Below are 23520 nucleotides of genomic sequence, written 5' to 3'. Positions count from 1 at the left end.
ATAGCATCGAAGTTTTTCCTCAAATCTTTTCTAAAGATTGTAAGCAATTACTACAGAATTATCATAGCCTGGCATTGTTTGTTCATGTACTGTTTCCATTCAAAGAGCAGTGTGCCGTGATTTCTCTGCCTGTCACAAACTGACATCCTAGCATTGATTATTTATATCCGGAAACAGTGGAACCAAGGACGAGGACCTTGAGAAAGTTCCTGTACCGAAGAATCTACCCCACCTGCTTTGGGTGGGGTAGCAATGAATCAGACATTAAATTGGACTTCAACAGTGATGGGTGGGACAGAAAATCTTAACAGTGGATGGAGGAAACACAGAAGACATTTGCTAGCCCTGAAATTGAAATCACGTTGGAGATAGCAAATCCACTTTGATTTTAACCTATGTGTTCCAACCCAAGGCACGGGGACCACCACCATTTGTCTCCACATGCAACTGCACAGTCTAATTGCTCGACTCTGAAGGACATCCAGGACCAGACTTAAGGGCAGACTTTAGTAAACAGAATGCTCACAGTTGGTATTCTTCAAACAGGGAGAGTAAAGCAAGAATTCTGTTTTCCCTGAGGATTCATGCAAATTCAGAATAACCATACAGCTGATTTGGAAATCCTCTGGCACAAGATATGGGCCACATTATGGTCCCTGTAAATCATAGACGGGAACAACACAGCAAGCAAACCAGCTTGCCCCATCCCCCCACTCCAAACAGAAGTTGCTGTAGCTGTTGATTTCTGCCATCCAGACTTCACCCTCCGCCTTCACCAAGGCTGAACCCCTCAGCTCACCTGAGTGTCCCACCCTGATTTCTGAACTGAAGTTGTCGCACTTGCCTTGCGTCTGCTGGGAAGTCCCTGTACTTGACTCCTTGTTCCATCTAGCTTGTTGATTTCCCATCGTCAGGGGCTCAGCCACCCACTTCCTTGCTAACAGGCAAAGAATAACATAAAAGAAGTGACAGAAAACACAAGGAAAAAGAAATGGAGAAAAGGAGTGAAGAAAGGCTTGTCAAAGGGAGGTAAGGGAGAAATGCAACTGTGAACTGTGCGTACTCTTTCATATGAAATATCTGTTGATTTCCCAAAGACATCTGTAGAAGTAGATTCTACACTTCGGGGGTGTTTTTTTGCTGACATGAAGAACGTATAATTTCATTGTTAACTATTGATTTACACAATCAAATCCTTGGAACACTTACCCTAGAAAGGCACTATGAACAACTGGTGAGCTAGGAAAATTTTTCCAGTGTCATAGGAAACAGATGGAATAAATTTTATTCACACTTTTTTTCTTTTATTATCACTGTTTCACTCAAATGCCTGAACAAATAATAGAGGGGTTTCTTTTTCATGATTCAACATTCTCACCTTTTAGCTAAATTGAGACAATTCTATATCAGCAAGCTTTTTCAAGAAGACCTTAGTAAAAGTCAGGGAAAATCCATAATTTTCAAACAGATACAGAAAATGAGACAAGGAAATTTGCAGGCTTTTCATGTCACTCAGGTAATCAAGACAAGAAACACAGCTCTCTATGTTCCTATGCAGTTTAGCTTCAAACCGTAATGAAAGAGGTAGAGTGCAAGAGAATTTAAATTTAGCAGAGAGCCCCAGTTTAAACAAGATTATACCGTTGTTGCAATCTTTTAGCAGGTCAAAAGAACATCATAAATTTATGCATATAGGCTTTTTTTCCAGCAGGAAAGTACTTTATCACACCCTGAAATGCTAATACCATAGGGTGTTTTATATAACATTCACAATGCTAGACTTAATATTTGGTTATTTAGTTTGCATTAATTACTCTGCCTCTGAATTTTCTGTCTTCCATCTCACAGATGTACTTGTTGACACAATGCCTTACACCAGCTTACTAACATGTGCAGTGAAAAAGAAACCTCTTGGACTGTTCCTAAATTTGTATCCATGGATGTGTTCTGGTGGCACAATAAGGCAGGTTTGAGAACCCTTCTGATCTCTGGATACCCCAGAAGCAATCTTTTGATTCTAAAGGGGAGGAAAACACCACCACCACCACCATCAAAAAGCAGAGATTCTGGTGAATTAAGTCATGATCTTGATTGTTTCCTATTTTGTGATAACAGATCTCACTCTCTTAGACAAAAAAAAAAAAGACAGCTCAAGTTGTGCAATGGTGGCACAAATTGCAGAGTTCGGTGACGATACAAAATCCCAATGGGTGGTTTCCCCCTTGTATGTTCAAATCAAAGCCTCAGTAATGTCGCTGCTCTAAACAATCCTCTCCCTTTCACAGCCTGCTTACACGTCTCACAGCAGGCTCCCTTGCAGAGAGAATCTGCTGCCTACTGGTTTTCCAGCTCTAAACCATCAGTATCTGCTAGTAATCCGAGGGAATCTGTGCAAGGTACTTGCCTCTCCTGTTTATCTTTTCAATAAATAACAGAGAATTTCTGGCTTCTAACAAACACTTCGAATTGCTTAGTTCCTAATTTGTGATCAATAGAAATGAAATTGCTCTACCGACCTGTGTCAGCAGCAGCTCTTAACAGCAACAGAAAACCCTTTTCCAAGATGATGGGATAGAAGGATTTGTTTGTTTATGCATTTTACCTGGAATGAATTGCAGCAAAGAGCAGAGGAGATGCCACAAATTAGCAAGCAGGAGGCTGATGGCAGACAAAAGGATTTTGGAAAACATATTCCGCTCGGAAGAAGGCGTCAGATCGGAGATGGTCAGGTAAAGGTACCGGTCCCAGGATGATAGTGTGCAGCGAGCACTGATGGGTCGGTTGAAGAGAGCTGCCTGACATCATCATTTCAGAATAAAAGCCAGGAATGTCTGCCCTAGCAGGGAAGGATGAACGAGCCAGCCAGCCTGCCTGCACTGCAGTGCACTCCACTCCACTGCTACAGCCGGGCTAGGCAGCCGCAGGGCATGGGGGAGACCTGCCTCCAGCCCGAGCAGCTCAGCAGCCCTTAGACCCTCTCGGCAGCTGGACCAGGTGAGTTGCTCAAGTGCCAAGACAGTTAAAGCATACATTAGCACTGGTGGAAAAAGTGCTTTATCACTATTTGCCAGTTGTGGCTGGAGAAACTGGAAGAAAGGGGAGAGGAGGAGGTGTATCCATTTACTGAGGCAGCCAGGCTTCAAGGCAATTCTTTTAAAAATTCTTGTCACTTTGTCTTGTCTTTTTCACCTGTCAAAAATACTTTTTCTTTGTTTTGTTTCAAACTCTGAGTAACCATTTTGCACCTCAAAGAATCTCAAGGCTTTAGGAATATTGGTTGCCACAGTAAATTAGACCATCAAATCAGATAGGGAAGGACCAATGACAGGCTGTGCTCTGCTGTTTCAAACTAAGATGGACCTTAGATGGACCCTTTCCTTCAGGATGCCGAGAGGAAGCTGCTAGCAATTTGCAAATGCACTGTGATGGCTATGTTTGTTTCACGTTATTAAGCAGCTCTTAAAAGCTGCCCTATCCCTTGAGAGAGAGCAAGGCAGCATACACAGTACTCTAGGTAGCCCATTCCACTGTGCTTAAGATGGGACAGATTATTACTCATCCTAAATCTTCTGCTGCAAATTAAGCTGATTTCTTCTTGTCCTTTCTATGAGATACAGTGAACACCTGACTGCTGTCCTTTCTCTAACTTATCTGTTTTCATGCCTTCCCTTGATTTGTGCTTTCTCTAAATTAAACAAACTCAACTGCTTCAACCTTTCCTCACAGACCATGTTTTCTTTGCCCTTTATTACTCCTGTTTTCCACTCTGCCCACTTGTTTTTAAGAAGCAGACCCATGCTCCAGCTAAGACAAAGTAGCACAGAGTAAAGGAGAACAACTACATTTTTATGTTTTATCTGCTATCCTATAGCTAACACATCTCAGCTCTGTTTTTTTCACCACCCAATAACATCATACCAACACTAGCTATTGTTCTGGTTTGTAACATATATGATTCCCCTTGCTAAGCATAGTGCTTTTCCCTTGTCTTTTTTTAATTTTATCTTGATTTCAGATTGGCCCTTCATCTTATTGAGATTATAGTGAATCTTCCATGTAAGTTATTGATAGCATTTGCGACCCCTTCTAGCTTGCTGCCATTTGAAAAATGAACTGTATTGTCTAATGTCCTCCTTCTAAATCATTCAGGACAATATGGAATAAGTGAGGCTTGAAGCAGATCACTATAGGATGCCACCTAGGCCGACCTTTCAGAAAAAATGTGTATTCCTTTCATTGACTTTTTAACTCATTCATGTAACCCCTACTTTCTGATTGCTCTCATTTTTATATGATATCATACAGGACAGTGTCAATTATCTTACATCAAGCTATACCCCATCTATCATTTTTCCATATTAAGTCAGCTACTCTGATAAAGTAATTTCTTTTTTTTTTTTTTTTTAATTTATTGTTCCCCAGGTGCTTATAAAGTCATTGTTAAGCAATTTACTTCAGACTCTCTACAGGATGTGAGATAGGCTGATCTATGATTCTTTGCCCTCCTTTTTTCTGGCTATTTGCCCTGATGATGTAAAACACCCACTCTGTTCTTTTCTAATGCGGCCTTCATCATCAGGTTTTCAAAGACAATTCAAAGACAAAACATAAAGATTCTACGATTAGCAAAATTGAATTCTGATGAGTTCTAGACAGAACGTCATGAGCCTTAAACACATCTATTACCTACTCAATTTGGTCTCTTACAATCCACATTCCTACATCTCTGCTAAAAGGCAGTTTTAAGTAAACAGTCACAATTAGCCTTTTCTTGAGGAATAATTCTCTTCACTGAATACCTTAGCTGTCTGCATTATCTGTTATTTTCCATTTTTAGCTTTTAGATAATAGAAGAGCAATGAGAGGAACTGAGTATCAGTTTTTCACCACTTACACTTTCCAGACTGTGGAGGTACTCACAGCAAGCTCAGAAACACGGAAGACTGTCAAAAATCCCCTTGACTTCAAGAGGATTGGAACTTTGTCTAAGGTGTTTCCACTTTTTTTTTTTAAATCCATTTATATTCTGTTACTGATCTGTCATTTTAGACGTGCTTGTTAATTTACTAAGGCACTGCAGCTTAAGCAACAGGAGGAGAAGCTTAAAGAAAACGTAGTTACCAGCTGAGCTTTGCTGATCAGATTTGGCAGCTTTAAAGCCAATTAATTTTCTGTTCAAACCTCCTTCAGGAAAACTGGAAAGCGGATAGTGATGGCATGGATGCCAGTTAGATTTCATGCATAGCTCATTCTGCAGAGACAGAATGAATGAGCTTTTAGTTTCAAATCAGAAGAAGAGAGTAAAAAATTTGGTTTGTTTCTCCCAATAAATACCAAAATACATGAGAGAGGCAATGAGTGCAGAAACATTGTTAGCAGGGTAGACAAATCGTAGACAAATAGGAAAACGGTAAAATTTTATTGTCTAATGGTTTAGAAGAAAAACAGTGTGTAATGAGTATTCCGACATATATAGATATTGAGTGGAACACTGAAGGGCAGCCAACAGGAAAACGCTCTATATTTTTAGCCAGCAAAGCAATTATGGAAGGCTCCCTTTTAGACAGGAAGATTTATGTATGAAAGCAACTAGTAAGTGGGTATTTCCATTGCTGAAGCATTTTTTTACTTCAAAAGAGAAGAGATTGGCTTATTTTCAATGGATGTTTTAAACTTTCTGAACTCACCATTTCAATGTGGAACTTTATGAAACTACATATTTTATTAATTTTACTTGGTCAGTGTTTATTTTTATATATAACCTCACATAGATTTCGTGCAGCAAAAACAGAAGCTTTGTTGCTCTCAGCCATCTAAAAATTATTTTTTAAAACACCTATTTCAAAATCTTACAAAGCTTTGAATGACTTTCCTTTAATAAGCGTAACCACACTGTTCACAATCTCAGCTAGGTTACTATGGCCATACTTGCTGACTTCACTTTCAATGTCTCTTCAAATTCTAAATTCCCCTTACTACCATGGAGATCCCACTCTAAATTATAACATGTGATGACAACAAACAGCGTAAGAAATCACTGTAGAAAAACAAGAGTCATCATTTAGAGAGGTATGTCTTGAATTTAACTGCACTTGAACGCCAGACTAAGCAGTTCTTCAGTCTTCTCAGTAGTGTAGTTCAACTAATTTTTACTGGAGTTTATGAAGTTTTTAAATAGAGCAAACTGCTGCAACAGTAACACTATGGGTCTGTGCCCTCTTGATCCCCTAAGGGAAGATACTTAGAAAATGTGATCCAACAGGTTTCTCAGTTCTGCTTCTTAATAATACTTAATACTAGAGCCAAAAGTTTGCAACTTGGATATGTTAGCCACATAAACTAAATCAGGATGATCTAAATCCAGGTGCTCTAAAAAGGCTGCATAATTTTCCTAAACACAAACAGATAAAATGCAGCAAGCTTCTGACTTTGATAACAGGCAGATATTTAACAGTAATGAAAGTTGTGTAATTTTTCTTTAAAGGCTTACATAAATAACTATAGGTAAATTTCTAAATTCAGACGCTTCATAGGTGACAATTTAAAACTCTGCTTTTTGTCATCATTATAGATGATCATACATTTTAGAAACACTTAGCACAATATTCTAGAAAATTTAACTTCAAAAATCTTCTTGTCGTTTTCTCCCACTTTCTTCTGTTTAAACTGCATTACTAAGCCTTATTACAAAATGAGATGTGATTATTAGGAAAAAGTAAGAGGCTGGTAAAATACGATGTAGACTAGTGGCGAGATTTTTGAGTCTTTAGATGCTAAAGATGCAGATAGGCACCTTATGGGATTTTAAAAAATTCCTAAGCATGTAAGGCGCTTACATGCTTAGGCACTTTGAAAATCCTACTAAGTACATATCTGCATCTTTAGGTATCTAAATACCTTGAAAAATCTCATCCTAGATGTCCAGTTTCGCTCATTATTTGTTTTAAATAGTATCAGTTTGACAGGTAGCGCATTTGCTTGTGACTTTTATCTAATAAAAGGGGGGAAGGAGAATTGATTAAGTCTGAAAGAATTTAAAGAGAAAATTAATACACAGTACTGGGCTAAAGATATAAATATGTCTTATGCTAGCAACAGGACTATCCAGCACTTTTCTTTATTACATTAGCCTCACAATTTGTACAAATTATGCTTTGTACATTTTATGTTTCATCTTTTTTAACAGAGTCAAATGACAAGAAAGAAAAAGTGCTCAAAAAACTCCATAAGCATCCTTATATAAACTGGATAAACAGCAAACAATACCAATTTATCTAAATAACAAGATAAAAGAGCAGTGTAATTCTAGATTATGTTAACGTTATCTAGTTATTTATTGACATTACTAGCAAAGTTTTGATGATGTGCTTTTATGTTTATATCAAAATGGTCTTGGTTTCATTTGAAAAGCTGTAGAAGTATTAAAATATATTTTCAAATTAAGACTTTATACCTCTTTATACATTTCCCAAAGTAGTATTCTTAATAGAACTCTCCTATTTCTAAGCTGATCTTTTCAATCTATTTATATTCTGAGACAAAATGGAAATAAGATTGCAAGTATGGTCTACTAAGATTTCAGCATGGAAATATTTTCTAAAGTAGAAAGAAAAAAACAGAAAATGCTTAATATGAAATAATCTGAGGTCCTTTTCCACCTACATTGCAAAATTCTATGTTTCATAGAAATGCTTCTATACTATGTTCTAGAGCGAAAGGTTGGTTGTGACAATAAAGGAAAAAAACATCCTTAGCAGTGACTCTAGAAATACCATGGCTGCTTCTGAATTCACTTGTAGTGAACTTCCATAGCCTTAAAGCCAAGCAATGCAAAATTCATTCTACTTGCTTTTCCAAATGCTTCCAATATTTTCTAGGGAGGGAAGCATAGGGACAGCCTAAGCAATGGGTCAACAAATTAAAGAAGATGTTTTAATGTGTAGAATCCCTTGGAGTCATAGGATTTAAAATGGCTATTTAGTATTGTTTTTTACTAACTACGACTACCCTGTGTATTGTATCTACTTATTTAAAAAATAAGTTGCTGCTTGAGTTGTTGAAAGTTTCCTGAACTGCTAGAAATATTTACATAAGACATTTATGAAACATTCACCATAGCACTCATCACAGTTTATATTTTAATACATAAAATATACAAGTTTTGCCCTGCATTTCTGCAATCTAACAAACTCCATTTAGCTTTGCAGAGTATTTGCGATCACAGTGAATCTCTGTTTCAGACTCTCCCTTTTCTGTTTTAAGTGGTTTTCTATGGTCCTCGCTTCTTTTAAGATTCCATCAAGTTCTTGGACATAAGAAGCATCCATCGCTGCTCTCTCACTTAATTGAAAAAATCTGTAGTTAAAATCAATACTAAAGCCATTAACTTTCTCACTACTTAGAGCTGCTTTTATGCTTTACTTAAAAATGTGTTGTCTGTCAGCCCTCAGTTTCTGACCAAATTAGCTCTCTGTTGTAACAGAAAACAGCATTTTTATTTCAAGATCTGTGTTCAATAGTGTCCTGGTTTCAGCTGGGATAGAGTTAATTTTCTTCCTAGTAGCTGGTATAGTGCTGTGTTTTGGATTTTAGTATGAGAATAATATTGCTAACACACTGATGTTTTGGCTGTTGCTAAGCGGTGTTTACACCAGTCAAGGACTTTTTCAGCTTCCCATGCTCTGCCAGGTGCCCAAGAAATGGGAGGGGGCACAGCCAGGACAGTTGATCCAAACTGGCCAAAGGGCTATTCCATGCCATATGATGTCATGCCCAGTATATAAACTGGGGGAGCTGGCCGGGGGGTAGTGATCGCTGCTCGGGGACTGGCTGGGCGTCGGTCGGTGGGTGGTGAGAGGTTGTATAATTTTTTTTTTTTAACCTTTTTTTTTTTTTTTTTTTACTGTTTCCCTCCCTTAGGTTTTGTTCTTCTCTCTTTCTTGTTGTTTTCCTTCTCATTACAATTCATTATTATTATTACTATTATTTTGTTCCAATTATTACACTGTTCTTATCTCAACCCACGAGTTTTCTTACTTTTGCTCTTCCGATTCCCTCCCCCATCCCACCGGGGGCGATGGTGAGCGAGCGGCCGCGTGGTGCTTAGCTGCCGGCTGGGGCTAAACCACGACAAATAGTTTTCAGCGCTAATTTCTCTAAACTGCAGCCACAGTAATCCACCTTATCTAGAGAAGTTAGAAAAGTGCTGTACAAATAGGATGACGTTAACTTGCCTTAAAATGTGGGCATATTTCGATAACAAGTTCTTAATTTCTTTGTTCATCTCTGTTAAAAGAAAAAAGTAATTTTATTTAAACATTTGAATGAATTTTCATCTCAGCATCCAATTAGGTAATTACATAGTTACTTTCAGTATATTTAATACATCACCGTTTAAAACATTTTCCAGTGGTTCAGGTTTGTAAAGGGACTGCAAGCCCTCAGAAAAAGCCAAATCTGTCTTGTCAAGGGAGGACAACTGAGGAGTTTCTGAAGCTTCATTCTAATGACAGAGCACATAAAAAAATACAGGTTCTAGGACTTAAGACAAGCTTAGCACATATAGAGTGTAACTGAAAAAAAGAAGAGCTTTAAAAAGGTTTTGAGAGGCTGTTTTCAGAGAAAGTGCAAGTGCTGTTGGCTTCACAGCATCAACACCATCCATCGTGAACAGGCACAGCATCTCAGTACTAGGGGAGTGGGTGCGAAGTACCAGCTTGAGATCTTTGCTTATATCAGTAAAAGCTGGTGTACTTCAGAAGCTCACTCTCGAGAAGCCCTAAATAACTGTGTGGCAGTGCATAGCCCATTTTGTTTGGCTTTGAAACATGAAGAGAAATTTTACAGTCCCCTCATACAAGAAAGTCATACATGTTTCCCCTAACCTACATAAACGGACATGGAGCTCTCTGCCCTCTCTCCTTGACAGGAACCCATAGCAATGCCAGAGAAGGACATGGGGGTGGGGAGTTGCACCTCTCCCCTGGGGCCAGAAGAAGGGTCCAGGTCCTCCCTCCCTTCCTCATACAGTACTGCTCACCTCCAACTCTTTTTTACGTTTACTTCTATTTTCATCAGATTTTTGTGTGCTGCTTGTCATCGTTGCCTGATAAAAAGTACAGCATCGTATTTGGTAAGTGGTTAACTTGTGCGACTGGAAAATATATTCATATAAAAATGTGTAAAACCTGTAAGCAGTACCTCTGTAAGCTCCTCTGCAAAGGAGCTCTCTTCCTCACGGGAGAGAGGCAGAGACTCAAAGCACGGCAGGAGCACCCAACGGGGCTGGAGACAGCGGGTCCAAGTCCAGGGCCGTCCCGGGCCAGCCTGGGCAGGGCTGGAGCTCGCAGCCCGGGCGCTCGCAGAGGTGCCGGAGGGCGCGTAAGCTCGGCCTCGGGCTGCTGAGGCCGATTCTGCCTTGTCCAAGGGGGATCTGTGCCTCCCCAGCTCTACCTATGCTTTCCCAGTACCCCCCACCCTTAAGGACATCGGGGCACCCCCTCCGCCCAGGAGGTCTCCCCCCTGCCCGGACCTCTCTCCTCAGGCAGCGCTGGCCCAGTCCGCTTAACGGTCCTCGCGGCCGTTGGCAGCCGTTTAACGGCCGGCGCGCGAGAGGGGGAGCTGCCGGGGAGAGGGGCGATCCCCGCTCCTCACACGCCCGGCAGCGCCGCCCCGGCCGGCGGCTAAGGGAGGCTGGAGCCCGCCCCGGATCCTGCCCCGGCCGCGGGCAGCCCTCGCGTTGCCCGGGACGCGGCGGCTGCAGGAGGGCCGGCTCCTGGGAAGGGTGGGAGGTGGGCCGCCCAGCCCGCTCTTGCAGAGGCTTTGACAGCCGGGCCCACCTCTAGAAGGCTGGCTGAGGAGAACGCCTGCAAGGCTTACCGCTAAAACGTCTCCTGTTTCAGCGACGCCAGGAAGAAGCGTCTCATCCCAATTACATGTTTGAGTTAAAGCATGATGACACTACCTGTAGCTATTTAAAGTGTTGCACTGTCCACTCAAACAACTCCAGTCATACTTCGTCTTCGAAGCATCTGTAACGGGCCCAGTCACTGGAGCGTTTGGGGATGGCAGTGAAATGCCAGACGAGGCTAGATGGACCCGTTTCAAAAGGCAAGGTGTGAATTAGTAAAATCTGAGAGATCAGTGTCACTAAATCGAAAATGAGTAACGTCACTAAAATTAGACAACTGCCGAGACCAACTTCTTTTTCTAAACAATGGAAAATACGATTGCATTTTTCTTACGTTGTGCTTCACTTCTCTAAGTAAGCTATATTTGATTTCATCAATAAATGACAGACTCAGATTACGTGATGAGGCGGCTTGCTTAAAACAGGAAGAAACTACACACAACGATTCAGGAGAGCTCTTTCAGTATTACACTTCATGTTGTTAGCCAAAAATATTAAATGCTATATCAAGCTACTACTTTCCTAAATCCTGGCTTCATTAGCCACAGTGAAGAAAATCATTGCAAGATTTGAAGTTGCATTGGAGTAAAGGGAATTTTTCCTCTGTGCTTTGGTTTTTTTGTTTGGTTTTTTTTTTGCATCTTTAAATTCTGTTTTTAAGAGAAGAAAGGATCTTAACCTTACGTGTGTTATCCAAATAGGCGCTGAAAGTCAAAACTCAGGACAAGGAATGAAATTGCTGAAAGAACAAGAACTAAAATCTTCCCCAAAGTAGAAACAATATTCAATATACTGCCACAGCCCACTTAATTAAATTTGCAAAAGAATATTAGAGATTTTTACGTTATGAGCAATATTATCTAAACATTAAGAAATTGATATGAAAGAATACTCTAGGAAAATATTCTTAAAGTGTTTACCTAATTGAATTACCATTACTATGTTAAGATATTTTTATTAACAGACCACCTGAATTAAAATAAATGAAACATCTGAATTGTTTTACCACTTTCAGTACTTTATGGATTTGATAGTCTATGGAGAAAGCTCAGACTAAAAAAAAAAAAAAATTATTTACGCCATTACTCTAAAAGCACTTCCAGCTCCTTTAAGACTGGAGATATTAAAATGCCAGGAGAAATGAAGCTTAAAACTTACAATAGAAGCTATTGTTATGAGTTAGACCCTGGTCCTCATAAATACATATATGTACAGACTAAGAGAAGAAAACTCCTTTTATTCAATGTGCTAAATGACCTAATTGAATTTTTAGCATCTCAAAGGTTGACAAGAAAGACCAAGTCCTCCTTCTTGATAATTTCGCATAGAATGCCAATAGGCCAAAAAGATTAGTGCCAGCAGTTAATCCAAAATAAACAATGTTGGCTGACCGGCATTGGTTTTGGTGCTTTCGCACAAATTTTGGTACCAAGTACAATATTATTTTACATTTCACTAATGATCTGAATGTAAATTTAAACTTAATGAGAAAAAATGGCTAAATGATAAATAATTATTACAACATTAAATTTTGTAAAAGAATATTTTTTTTGCAGTGAAATGAAAAATTAGGTATCTGGGAACGAGAAATGCAAGCAGTATCACCCAAATGGGGAACTTCCCTGAATAAAGCTCTGGTGCCCAAATTTTCAAAAAATGTTAAAAGTCAATTGGAGTGAAGAAAAGAGACATGAATATTATTTTGAATCTGAAGAAAATTCTTCAGAGGTAGAAACTTAAAGGCATGAAGCTGTTTATTTTAGTTGAAAAAGGCCAAGAGGCAATTTGATTGTACTTCGCAGGAAGGAACTATTTGTTATGAAATGGCTATCAGGAAAATGTACAGAAATGGGTGACCAGAACAGAAGCCAGTTAAATTTAAAAGATAGATAGTTTTGTTCCTGTAAGAACCAACTATTCAAATAAAGTACCAAGAGGAACGGTAGAATTGCAGTTGCTGTATATAGAAATCAGGTAGATCTAGGCATTCAAATCAAATTTGGATATCTCTCTGGTATACAGGTTTAGGTAAACACAACTCCACACACATACTGAATGCCATGTAACAAAACAGGAAGTTGAAAGGGGATGAGATAATACTGCTGTCTGGTTGGAATTCAGACAGTGTAAGTGAGTGTCTGTAAATAGGGTTATATACTTCTTATCTGAAAGCCGTAACTGCCAAAAATATTTTTTTCTTTGTCTGTGGGAAACAGGAGGTTTTATTCTGTTGCTGAATTCTTCTGCTTTTAAAAAATTCTTCTGAATCAATGTCATTCTTTTCTGTCAACAACTTTAAAGAAAGAAGATACATTTCTCTAACACGCATAGGGTTTTTTTTGTCTTAACGCATCAGTGAAATACACTGCTCCCTGTGGGTAGAACAGTCGGAATCCATGGTTATTAGTAAAAAGGATAGTATTTTTATTTTTAGGATTATTATTTCAGATGAGGTTGAAAGATGCGCCTTTGACTTCAAAGTTATCTCCCTAGTTTTATGACATAGACATTAAAGCATTCCCTACAGACATGTATTGCACTTTTTAATTTTGTATTGTTTTCCTCCAAGAGCAGTAACAGGCATGCAGACAGGTGAGAGAACGTCTTAGGGTCTTAGGGTTTGGTTTTGGTCGGGAGTTTTTGGGGGTTTGGGTGTGGGTTCCCCCTCCGAGTCCAGTGCTAAATCTTGAGTGTCTTCAATTTACCCACTGAGCTACACAGCTGAGCGCCCTAATGCCTTGCTAGTCAGCATTATGAACAGAAAATCAAGGCATGGAGATTCCAGTTAACACTGCCAAGTTCTACAAACTATACAAAATATCGGTTAACTGTTTATTCCCAAGTTTGCTTTTCTGTTTTTTATGGCCTTAGTTGTCCCATCATTACACAGTGTTTGCCATTGCAGTTACAGCAACATTTGTCGCATTAAGCACTCCACAACCACCAAAGGCAGCACTTACATTCCAAAAAGCATCACACTTTGGAGCTGCAGCAGTTAGGTATGAGTAATAGCTATCGCCGTTTTATTTATTCCCAATTAATACCTACCTGGGAAACAATTTACAGCTGGTAAATTAGGAGCTATCTATTAATCTGGCTTCGACTACTAGCCACAGTTTCTGGCTGTCCGTTTCCCTGAGAGGAGCCTAAATTCCTCCCCTGAAGCTACTTATGTACAAAGGGACGGAAGATAATTTGAAGGTTTCCCACCGAACACCAGTGATATATTCCCTGGTAGTGTTCTTATGAGGAACTAGATACACGCAATGTGTTTTCAATCCTAAACTGGCTTCCCTCAAGGCAGACGCAATGTTTACGGGCAACTTGCAAGTGTGTGGAGAAGGGGAAGTCTACGTGCTGACGGCTAGTACCTGTTTCAAAACTGCTACTTGAGACTTTAAGGACCAAGCAAACGGACTGCAACACGCTGGTGTAGAAACAAGACGTGTCCTCTGACGACATCTGTGCGAGATAAAGGGAGTCGCAAAAAGCCTTCTTTGTAACCTCAGATTCGCATGATGTGCTTTCCCCACCGAGGAGGGGAAGTGCCGCAGAATAAATGCAGACGTAGGCAGATATCTTGGGAAAGAGTCCCAATTTCCTCTGCAGTTTGTTCAGTCGGCTTTTTTGCCGTATAGTGATGCAAGCCGCTATAAAATCCCCCTCCCCAGATCGCTCTAACAGCCGCCACCTCCTGCAGCAGAGATCGCTTTCCCCCCAGCTCGCAGGAACGCATGGAGTGACACTGCAGTGACGCCTGCCGCGGGAAAGCCTCGCCACCCCTACCAGGCGGGACTCGGCAGCCGCACGGCTCTCGGCTCCGTCGCCCCAGGTACGCGTGCATGCGCGCGGCGGGCAGCGCGCCGGGGTCGCGTCGCGGGCGGCCGAACGGGTGGGCTCCGGCTGCGGGAGCAGGCGTCGGCGCTCCCCGCCCCTCCCGGCTGCGCTCGCCCTTCCGTCTCGCATCGCTCCGCTGCAGCCCGCCGAGGAGCGAGGTAGGATCACCGCCGCCTCTCTGCCCCGGCCCCGGGGCTGCAGCGGCAGGGCGGCCCTGCGCGGGAGCCGGCTGCCCGCCCGCCCCGGCCACTCGGCTCGAAACTCCGAGAGCAGCCCAGCCGGGCGAGCACGCTGCACTCGGGACTGACTGCATTAGGCGGAGGGCCCTGCACCCCTGCCTCCCGGCGCGGAGCAGGGGCTGGGGCAGAGCAGAGCAGAGCAGCCCAGCCGGCAGGGGGGTACGCCGCTCCCCGCGAGGGGCGGGAATGCGCGCTCCTCTCGCATTTGCGACGCGGGCGGGACATCCCGCCGTGGGACCGGCAGCTATCCCTTTCTCGCGGTTGCAGCAGGCGGCTGGCCTTGCCCTCAGCCGGGGTTCGCGATGGAGGGCATCCCTGGGCCGGACCGCAGGCAGGCTGCGGGCAGCGGCCCGTCCGCTGGCAGCTCCGCGCCGCGCCCTCGTGGTACCCGCGCTGCCCCGGGCTCCGCTCCAGCACAGGCGCGGGGTGGGGCACGACTCGCCGGGGAACGGCCCTGCTTTTCTCCTTCCCTGCATCCCTGTTTCCCTGCGGGGCAAGTCGTTGCACATCACCTCGAACAGTCAGCTAAAAACTCCTACCGTTCCTTTCAAACGTGCTTGGTAAAAGATCTTTTACCACGCATCAGGGGAAGAAGTGTAGTCGTTTTATGCGTTTTAGCCATTAAACCAAGGGCCCCCTTTTCTTTTAATCCTTTATCAAGAAGTCCTGCCTATGTCTTCCCCTCTGCTTTAGAATAACAGAGTAGTCCTCAGCTTCTTGCTTTACTTCACTACATACAAGGCACATGCTGTTTGGTGGTGTGGTATTGCATTTCAAAGGCTTGGGTATGCATGTTTGGAAATAAAAGATGCAGTCCTCTGCTATGAACCTGGGTGTCTCTTCTGCACAGGCCAGCTAGAACTATAAACCATATGAAAAATAAAAGGATGAGAAAAAATCACTCTTAAATACATTCCTCTAAGTGCTTTACTGAAGGGACAAGGAAATCACTGCGATTCCCCCACCCCAGTCCCTAAGGTTGATGTGTGTGCTTATTCCTCAGTTGTTTGTACAGTAAGTCTTTTCCAAGTGGTGAAACAGAGCCTTGGAAGTAAGCCAAATGTTTTGACTGCACAATAAAATCTTGCACAAAAAAGTGCAAGAGCCAGTTCTTCCCATTGTTTACCTAGCTTTAACACATTTATTACATTTATTATTTCTGTGGCTAGTGCAAGGGGAAAGAATGCCTTGACAGGAGTTGGTAGGTTTGAATGAAGCACTTTATATTCTAGACTACTTACAAAAAGTTACTTCAGTGTTTTTACAATCAGTGTTTTTGGATTTGTTTATTTGATGCTGTCTGATCAACAAGTTTTCATGCATTCTGCTGTGACTGTCTCCTCCTGTGTATTGTGTACAGAGGCTAGGCACATAGCTCCAGGCTGAAGACTTCATACCGATGCTGGACTCCTAAAGGTTAGATGCAGTGATGGTGAATGTCAGTGTACATGTTACTTTGTGCATCTGGCCAAAAATTTTACGCCAGTCACAAAGCCAAGTAAATCAGATCTTGCAGATAGTAAAGTAGCTAGTTGTTATTTTCGGAAAGTAAAATGCCTTTATTTCTAAAAATGTAGATAAAACTGGTCAGAACATTCATACACAGAAAGCATTTTAGGAAAACGAACAAAAAATTTACTAAGATACAGACCAAAATGAAACAGGAAGGAAAGTGACAACCTGCATTTCACAAAATTAGTGGCACAGAAGAGGACATTTTAAAACTGTTTACCAGAGAAGAGAAGAGAAAGAATGAAATTCTTTGCCACATCTTCCTCTGTTGTATTGTAATTCCCTTTATTCTTATTCTCACTTTTCTTTAAAGGTAGAAGATGCTATTTTACTTTTGAAGAGGATATCATCATCAGTTTTAAAATAAAAATATTTTAGTGCTTATTTCTTAGAATTTATTCCTTCCATTGGCAACCATCCCAACAGCAGTAAAATTACTGAAATACTAGACTTTACAGTTCAAGTCCTAGTCAATACAGGTGACTTCCACATAACTTTTATTTTGTAATTTTTTCCCCTGACACACTGCTAGAACTGAAGATATGGAGACATTTGTGGCCTGCAGAGCGATAGTCCATTCAGATGTGTCTCTTTTCTGCCACTATAAACAGAAACTTTACGATAGAAGAAAAGGGATGGGTGCACTTATAGGTAAATGGAATGGGTATAGCAAATTTGTGACCATCACTGTTCTTTTGTTTTATATGTTAAAAGTATACATTGTTTTATCCATTAAACAGACTGAGAGTGTGACATACTCTCAGTCACTATGTCAGAAAGCTAAAGAATATGAAGTTTATCCGCCTAGCTGTTAACTGTATGAGGTTGAGGATATGAACAAAGCTAAAACCAATTATTCTTCTGGAGTCCTTGGAGGGGGTTGTGTATTGACATTAGAGGCAGGGTGCAGCCCTGGGCTAGTTGTAAATTAACCCTGAAGTGTGTAAAACAGGGGATGGAACCTCTCAGGTGCAGAAGCTGGCTGGTCTTTAATGTTTTGGGGTTTTTTTGGGTTCAGGGTTTTTTTTGTAAAATGACTGTTGTTATTCCCAAGGGAAATATATCTTTTCTTCTTCACTTTTCTGTGTGTCACTCTTGAAAGAGAATAGCTGTGAAATCAAGCTCATAATTGAAGCAGAGTTAAAATAAAGTTAAAACACCATAAGCAAATCACTGCTACTGCAAGATAAACTACATCCCAAGTTCTCTAGGAACCTACGCAATTCCAGCTCAAGATGCAAAAGATAAAGGCCTTTCCAAGGGGCAGTCAAAGGTGGACTAAGTTTTGGTTATTTTGTAAGTTCTATCTTTTATAGACAGAACCTGTAAAGATCAGTCTGTGTAGACTTAATATAACTTTTATGACTTAATGCTCAGTAACAGCGTGCATAATCCAGTCTTAGTCACTTCCCTATTCGAAAATTAGAAACAGAAAATCAAATGACCCTGTGATAGTAAGATAATTTTTGCAGGCCCAAGAGAAGAGAACTAATTTGATGAAGTATGTTCATGGAGCTACTTATTAGCATTCTCGTAGAATGAGAAAATGGTAATGAGTTATTATTTATTCCAGTGTAACATCACATAATTCAATGAAAAGTTGTGTAAAATAACAGAACTTGAAGGATGCTCTATGTTATTCTAAATAATGATAAAAGGCAACAGAGGAGGAGACCAATTATTTTAAAAAGCAATTTTTCACCAGGTAGTGAAACATGCCAGCCCTATTATAGTATTGTGCACTAGAAGAGAACTAGCCCAAGAACTTCCTTGCCTTATAGAGTAAGAAGCATTGTTCTTAACTCTGAATCCTCTCCATGTGTTTTTGGCAGAGTGGAGATGAGTGGTGAAGAGATTCTTGTGTGTGCAGTACACCTTGGAGAAAACTTCTGCCTTTATTTTGCAGGTAATTACCACCCACTGCTGAAAGAGACACACTGTGTCTTCTTTCTGCATAGATCAAAATCTGATAGACAATTCAATTGTCTTTCCTTGGGCTGGCATCCCTGGTTTTGTGGAATCCTGTTCCCCCCCCCCCCCATGTTACCTGAGCAATTCTCAAAGCAGTTACAATCCCCACCCACTTAGAAGAATGGTAGTTCTTAGATTATGAAGCCAGGCTGTTCACTGCAAAAAGAATCTGGCTTTGAGACAGCTGTCCCAGTGTGTTAACGGGTCAGTACCATATTATTGCTGAACACCTTGAGCATTTAATAACTTTTTCTGTTTGAATACTGATTAAAAATAATTCCTTTATCAGTCTGATTTCACCTAATTTTCCCATAAGCTTCAGTTTGAAGTATTGTTAGCCAAGTATCTGAGTCAGTGGAATATTTGTTGCTTCATACAATACATTCCCGTAAAGGACACTCAGAAGGGTTGGAGTACTGTGGGGTGGACTTGGAATAAGTGGATAACTTCAAATCTTACAGGATAAACTTAGTCAGAAAACAGTCTCTTCTTTGGAAGCAGTTTGTAATGACTGTTTCTTGTCCTTTTGCTCACTTAGAATAAAGGTGCTGATGAAAACAAAAATTTGCATGCCATTTATTCCTTGGTTATAGGCTTCAACTGACGAGAGCTGCTTACCCTTAAGTAACCCTAAAACATTTTGCATGCCTCTTGGCTTGGTGGTAACTCCAGTTCTCAAATGACTGGTGATTTCATCATTCTGTTGAGTTTGCTATGCTCACAAAACACACTCTGTAGTTAGAACAGCTCAGCTTGGTGAGTTAGTGACACTGGGGAGTACAACTGGAAATGTGTAGGTGGCTGGCTGGCTTCCAATCTTGCAGAACAAAACTGGGTAGAAAGTGGTTTCTTTTGTGGGGGCAGAGCTTAATGTTGTTTTTTCTTTCCTTTTTTTTCTCACTTGGAACCAAGATGATGATGGTAAGCCGAAAGCTCATTGTTTATTAACTTCATTATCAATTTTACCTGAACTAACCTGCTCACACTTACTAACTCACAAATGCTTGGTGTGCCTTAGAGAACAAGTTTTCAAACTGATAATGGCTACTGTAAAAAAAGAGAGCCACAGCTCACCTTCTCCTTCTGAAGTTGATGTTGCTTTATTTCCTCCTAAGGTACAGGGTAGTGGCTTCCCTAACAGAGGGACCTTTTAATGCAATTCTAATTGTTGGGCAAAAAAGAGAACTGTTGCTGCTGAACTCTCATTAACAGATACAGTAGCTTCTCTTGCTTATATATAGACTGCTGTATTCTGGGAAATCCTTCTGTCTTGTCTGGGTTGTTACAAGCCAGGAAAGAATGCCATAGCCTCCATTTTGTTTGACATTGTCATTCTAAGAACTTATTTCACCTGGTGTCCTTGATGACAAGTTTAAGTCTGTAGCGAACTGTTAAGATCTGAGATTACAGCTAAAATATGTGACCTTCTTTGCTTAATATTTCTACAGGGCTGGAATGTGATGCCTTTTGTAAGGAAAAAATTCTCCACAGAGTCCTTCGAAATGTAAATAGCCAGTTGCTTGTGGTTCGACCAGATTTAAACATGGCAGCTTTTGAAGATGTGACAGATGAGGAGATGAAATTTGGTACACCATTTTTCAAATATATACTATAACCATTACACTGTTTCTTTATTCTAGGTGTGCCTTCATTCTTTGTAATCACTGACTCTAAATGATGAGACTGAGAGTAAAGACTTAAACTTCATATGTAAGAATAAAGCTAAGATAAGAGAGCTGAAATTTTAAGTCTTGTGCATTGGTAATGGATTAGATTGCTGGATTAGACTGAGGCCTGCAGGATGTCCCATGCAGAAAAGGGCTGCTAAGATTTTTGGTTAGCTCTGATCACAAACTAAGTTCTTAATCCTTTTTTTTTTTTTTTTTTTTGTTGGATTGCAAAAAATCATTTTTAGGTTTAAACAGACAACGTATTTAGCATTAAAGGCTCTTACTTTCTTCTAACAGCAGTAGTTAACAATTTACTTATGGCTTTGGCTTTGATTTTTTTTTGGGGGGGGCCTCAGCAATTCATTCAGAATTATACTTGTTGAACATATTTATTTACAGATCACATATATACAGATATAATCTGATTTACAGGTGACTACAAATCCAGTTCTCACTTTATGCATGCATGTAAAAGGATTTGAACATCCTGCCCATACTAACTGGTAACTTCACATGCTTTCCTGCAAATTAAAAATCTTGGTTATTGAGTGATTGCAGAAAGTCAAATATGTGCTACCAGCAGTCATAAAAATTCAAGTCCTGGCTCTCCTGTCAGGAAAAGTATCCTGGGAAGACAGCAGTTGCCAGTGGAATGGTAAGACATAATATGGTTAAGTTGTTGCAGCTCTCTCCTGAGCAGACTATTAATAAAAAACAATTTATATTTAGGCAATGGAATGCACTTCAACATTCATTATTACAAAACTACCACACCTTCAGCAGGGATGCCTGTTGCATTCAGCGTCCAGGTAGAAGATAAAAGTTATTACATGTGTTGTGAGAAAGAATGTGGAAAAATGATAGTTCGATTTAGGGTAAGTATCTGGTTTCTATACCTTATGTATATATAAGTAGTAGGCAAAATTCAGAATTCAAACATGCATGAGCTGAAACAAAACTGCTCAGGTCTTGTGCTGGGACTAACCCATTCCCTTTTTCTTCCTCAGGAAGGAGAAGTTCCCAAAGAAATTCCTGGTGAAAGTAACGTAATCTTTTTCAAAAAGACATTTACATCTTGTAGCTCCAGAGCATTTAAGTTTGAATACTCACTAGAACAAGGAATGTTCTTGGCCTTTGAGGAAGAAGGCTGCTTAAGAAAATTAATTCTGAAGAAACTGTCAAGAGAAGATGAAGTAGATGAAACCATGAAGATAAGTTTCTAACTTCAGTCAGAAGGAAGTCACACTATATGACATACTTCCACAGTCTTAAAATATATTTTGGCTTTTTATAAAAGAAATCTTATTCTTTCTTCATCCAAGGCAAGACAGTTCTATGTTTTTAGCTACCATAAGTCAGTACAAAAATGAGCACCTTACAAAGGAAAATAAATTCAAATTCTTGTGTCCTGGTTTCAGCTGGGATAGAGTTAATTTTCTTCCTAGTAGCTAATATAGTGCTGTGTTTTGGATTTAGTATGAGAATAATGCTGATAACATGCTGATGTTTTAGTTGTTGCTAAGTAATGCTTATACTAAATCAAGGACTTTTCAGCTTCCCATGCTCTGCTGGGGGCACAAGAAGCTGGGAGGGGCACAGCCAGGACAGTTGATCCAAACTGACCAAAGGGCTACTCCATGCCATATGACATCATGCTCAGTATAGAAACTGGGGGGAGTTGGCTGGGGGGCAGCGATCGCTGCTCGGGGACTGGCTGGGCATTGGTCGGTGGGTGGTGAGCAGTTGCATCACTTGTTTTTTTCTCCCGAGTTTTGTTCCTCTCTTGCTCTCTTTTTGTTTTACTTTTCATTACAATTTATTATAATTTTTGTTCCAATTATTAAACTGTTCTTATCTCAACCCATGAGTTTTCTTACTTTTGGTCTTCTGATTCTCTCCCCCATCCCACTGCAGGGGAGGGTGAGGGAGCAGCTGTGTGGTACTTGATTGCCAACTGAAGCTAAACCATGACATCTTGGCAAAAAGAAGCAGAATGTTTTCCAGTCAGGTAGAAGGAAAGATAATTACACAAGGAAGAAATTAGAATGTGCATGCCTATATAGTCCTGTATAGCTTGATCCCTAAGATCTTTGCTGCCTGTTGATCATACAGCTTTTGAATTTGGTGTCTCATAGATGAAGTAGACCTACTTTGGGGAGGGAGAGAAAACTGCTTAAAATAACAGATTTCATAAGCAGACCGTGTGCCTGGCCAATAAACACCCTGAGATTACTTTTTTGCATCAAGATTATTTCCTGAGCGTCTTCATCAATCTCAGTTACAGTGACATTCTCACCTTCAGCTGCAGTAGAAGCAACAGAAAATTTTTAACTTGCTGGAAATCTACTACTACATTCCCAGAGCTCCTATATAACTCATTTCTCACACAAGGTATCTTAAACAAATACCACATACAGATGCATCTTGCGTTTGGTCTCAAAAGAGGAAATGTCGAACACTTTCTATGATATATGCTCAGATTGTACAGAGATACCAATGACTCATACATATGCATCTTCCTCACTATGACAAAATAACAAATGTTACATTGATACCTAAATCAGACCACATGAGACAGAAGCAACCATCTCAATTCTGACCACAAGATTAGCAAAACAAAAGTGGCCAGCTACAGGGTACTTCCCATGGTTACATGAATAAGTAAATAAATAAATAAATAAAAATTCCAATCCAGATTTTAAAAAAATCAAATCAGAAAGTCATGTAGAATTCAAGCAGCAACTTGTTCATTCTGTTTATTGCATAATCAGACTGATGGTAACACACAGTTCTCTTCCTCTTACTAATTATAGTACCACAGAAGTACCATTAGAATGTGGAAACCATTAATCATTCCTTACTACTATGAAAGTCAGAAAAGATAAAGGAGAGAAGAAAGTTAAAAAACAGACTATCAGACCGTCCCCGCTCCAAATGCTCTAAAACCTAAAGACATAGAAAAGAATGCTGCCTCAGTCTCATGTCAAGCTATGACAGAAAGGGTATGTTTGTTGTCTTTTCAGTCACACAGGAAAATATGTACCAGTGTTTATTTAGAAAACAAACCCAAAAGTATGTTGCAGATGAACATACAGGTTCCAGGGAAACTATGAAAGCCATACGCTATTTATGGCTCCTAAAATTAATCTGCAAAAGTCTTTTTCTTCTAAGTCAATTATTGCTGTATCTTCTAATGGACATTACTCTTGTATTAAGTCAAGTCTAAGTCACCTCTTTAAGTATTAAGGACAATACATATTCATAAAAATATTTTTTGTTTTATAACATCTAAATGAAGTAATGCAGAGTAAACAGTATGAACAGGAACATAACAGTATGAATTAGTATTTGAACTTGATTTTAGAAAAAAATATCTGCAGAG

The 23520-nt window shown here is 40.2% G+C and overlaps 2 protein-coding genes across 4 annotated transcripts in view; one reads left to right on the top strand and one right to left on the bottom strand.

The window, feature by feature from the left end:
• The window catches only part of BCO2 (beta-carotene oxygenase 2), a 28110-nt gene extending 18827 nt beyond the window's left edge, over positions 1-9283 (bottom strand). The window contains exons 1-2 of the mRNA XM_072884628.1: positions 9230-9283; positions 5122-5251 (exon numbers count right to left, since the gene is read on the bottom strand). Coding sequence (XP_072740729.1) covers positions 5122-5251; positions 9230-9283 — 184 coding nt within the window. The remainder of the gene's footprint in view (positions 1-5121; positions 5252-9229) is intronic.
• Positions 9284-14517: 5234 nt separating this feature from the next.
• On the top strand, positions 14518-22343 carry IL18 (interleukin 18). Of its 3 annotated transcripts, none has more exons than XM_072884566.1 (5): positions 14518-14741; positions 18330-18403; positions 19917-20054; positions 20868-21013; positions 21146-22343. In XM_072884566.1, exons 2-5 carry the CDS (start codon positions 18337-18339, stop codon positions 21359-21361), a joined length of 567 nt encoding a protein of 188 aa, XP_072740667.1. In that variant the 5' UTR covers positions 14518-14741; positions 18330-18336; the 3' UTR covers positions 21362-22343. The 3 variants fall into 3 exon arrangements, with proteins under 3 accessions (XP_072740667.1, XP_072740665.1, XP_072740668.1); XM_072884564.1 differs by lacking the exon at positions 14518-14741 and adding an exon at positions 14770-14904; XM_072884567.1 differs by lacking the exon at positions 14518-14741 and adding an exon at positions 16737-16976.
• The last annotated feature ends 1177 nt before the right edge of the window (positions 22344-23520 follow it).

Source organism: Ciconia boyciana, chromosome 20 (genome assembly GCF_034638445.1).
Source record: "Ciconia boyciana chromosome 20, ASM3463844v1, whole genome shotgun sequence".
Classification (NCBI taxonomy): Eukaryota; Metazoa; Chordata; class Aves; order Ciconiiformes; family Ciconiidae; genus Ciconia; species Ciconia boyciana.
Note: the sequence above shows the minus strand (reverse complement) of the source record. Positions and strands in the feature narration are given on the sequence as shown.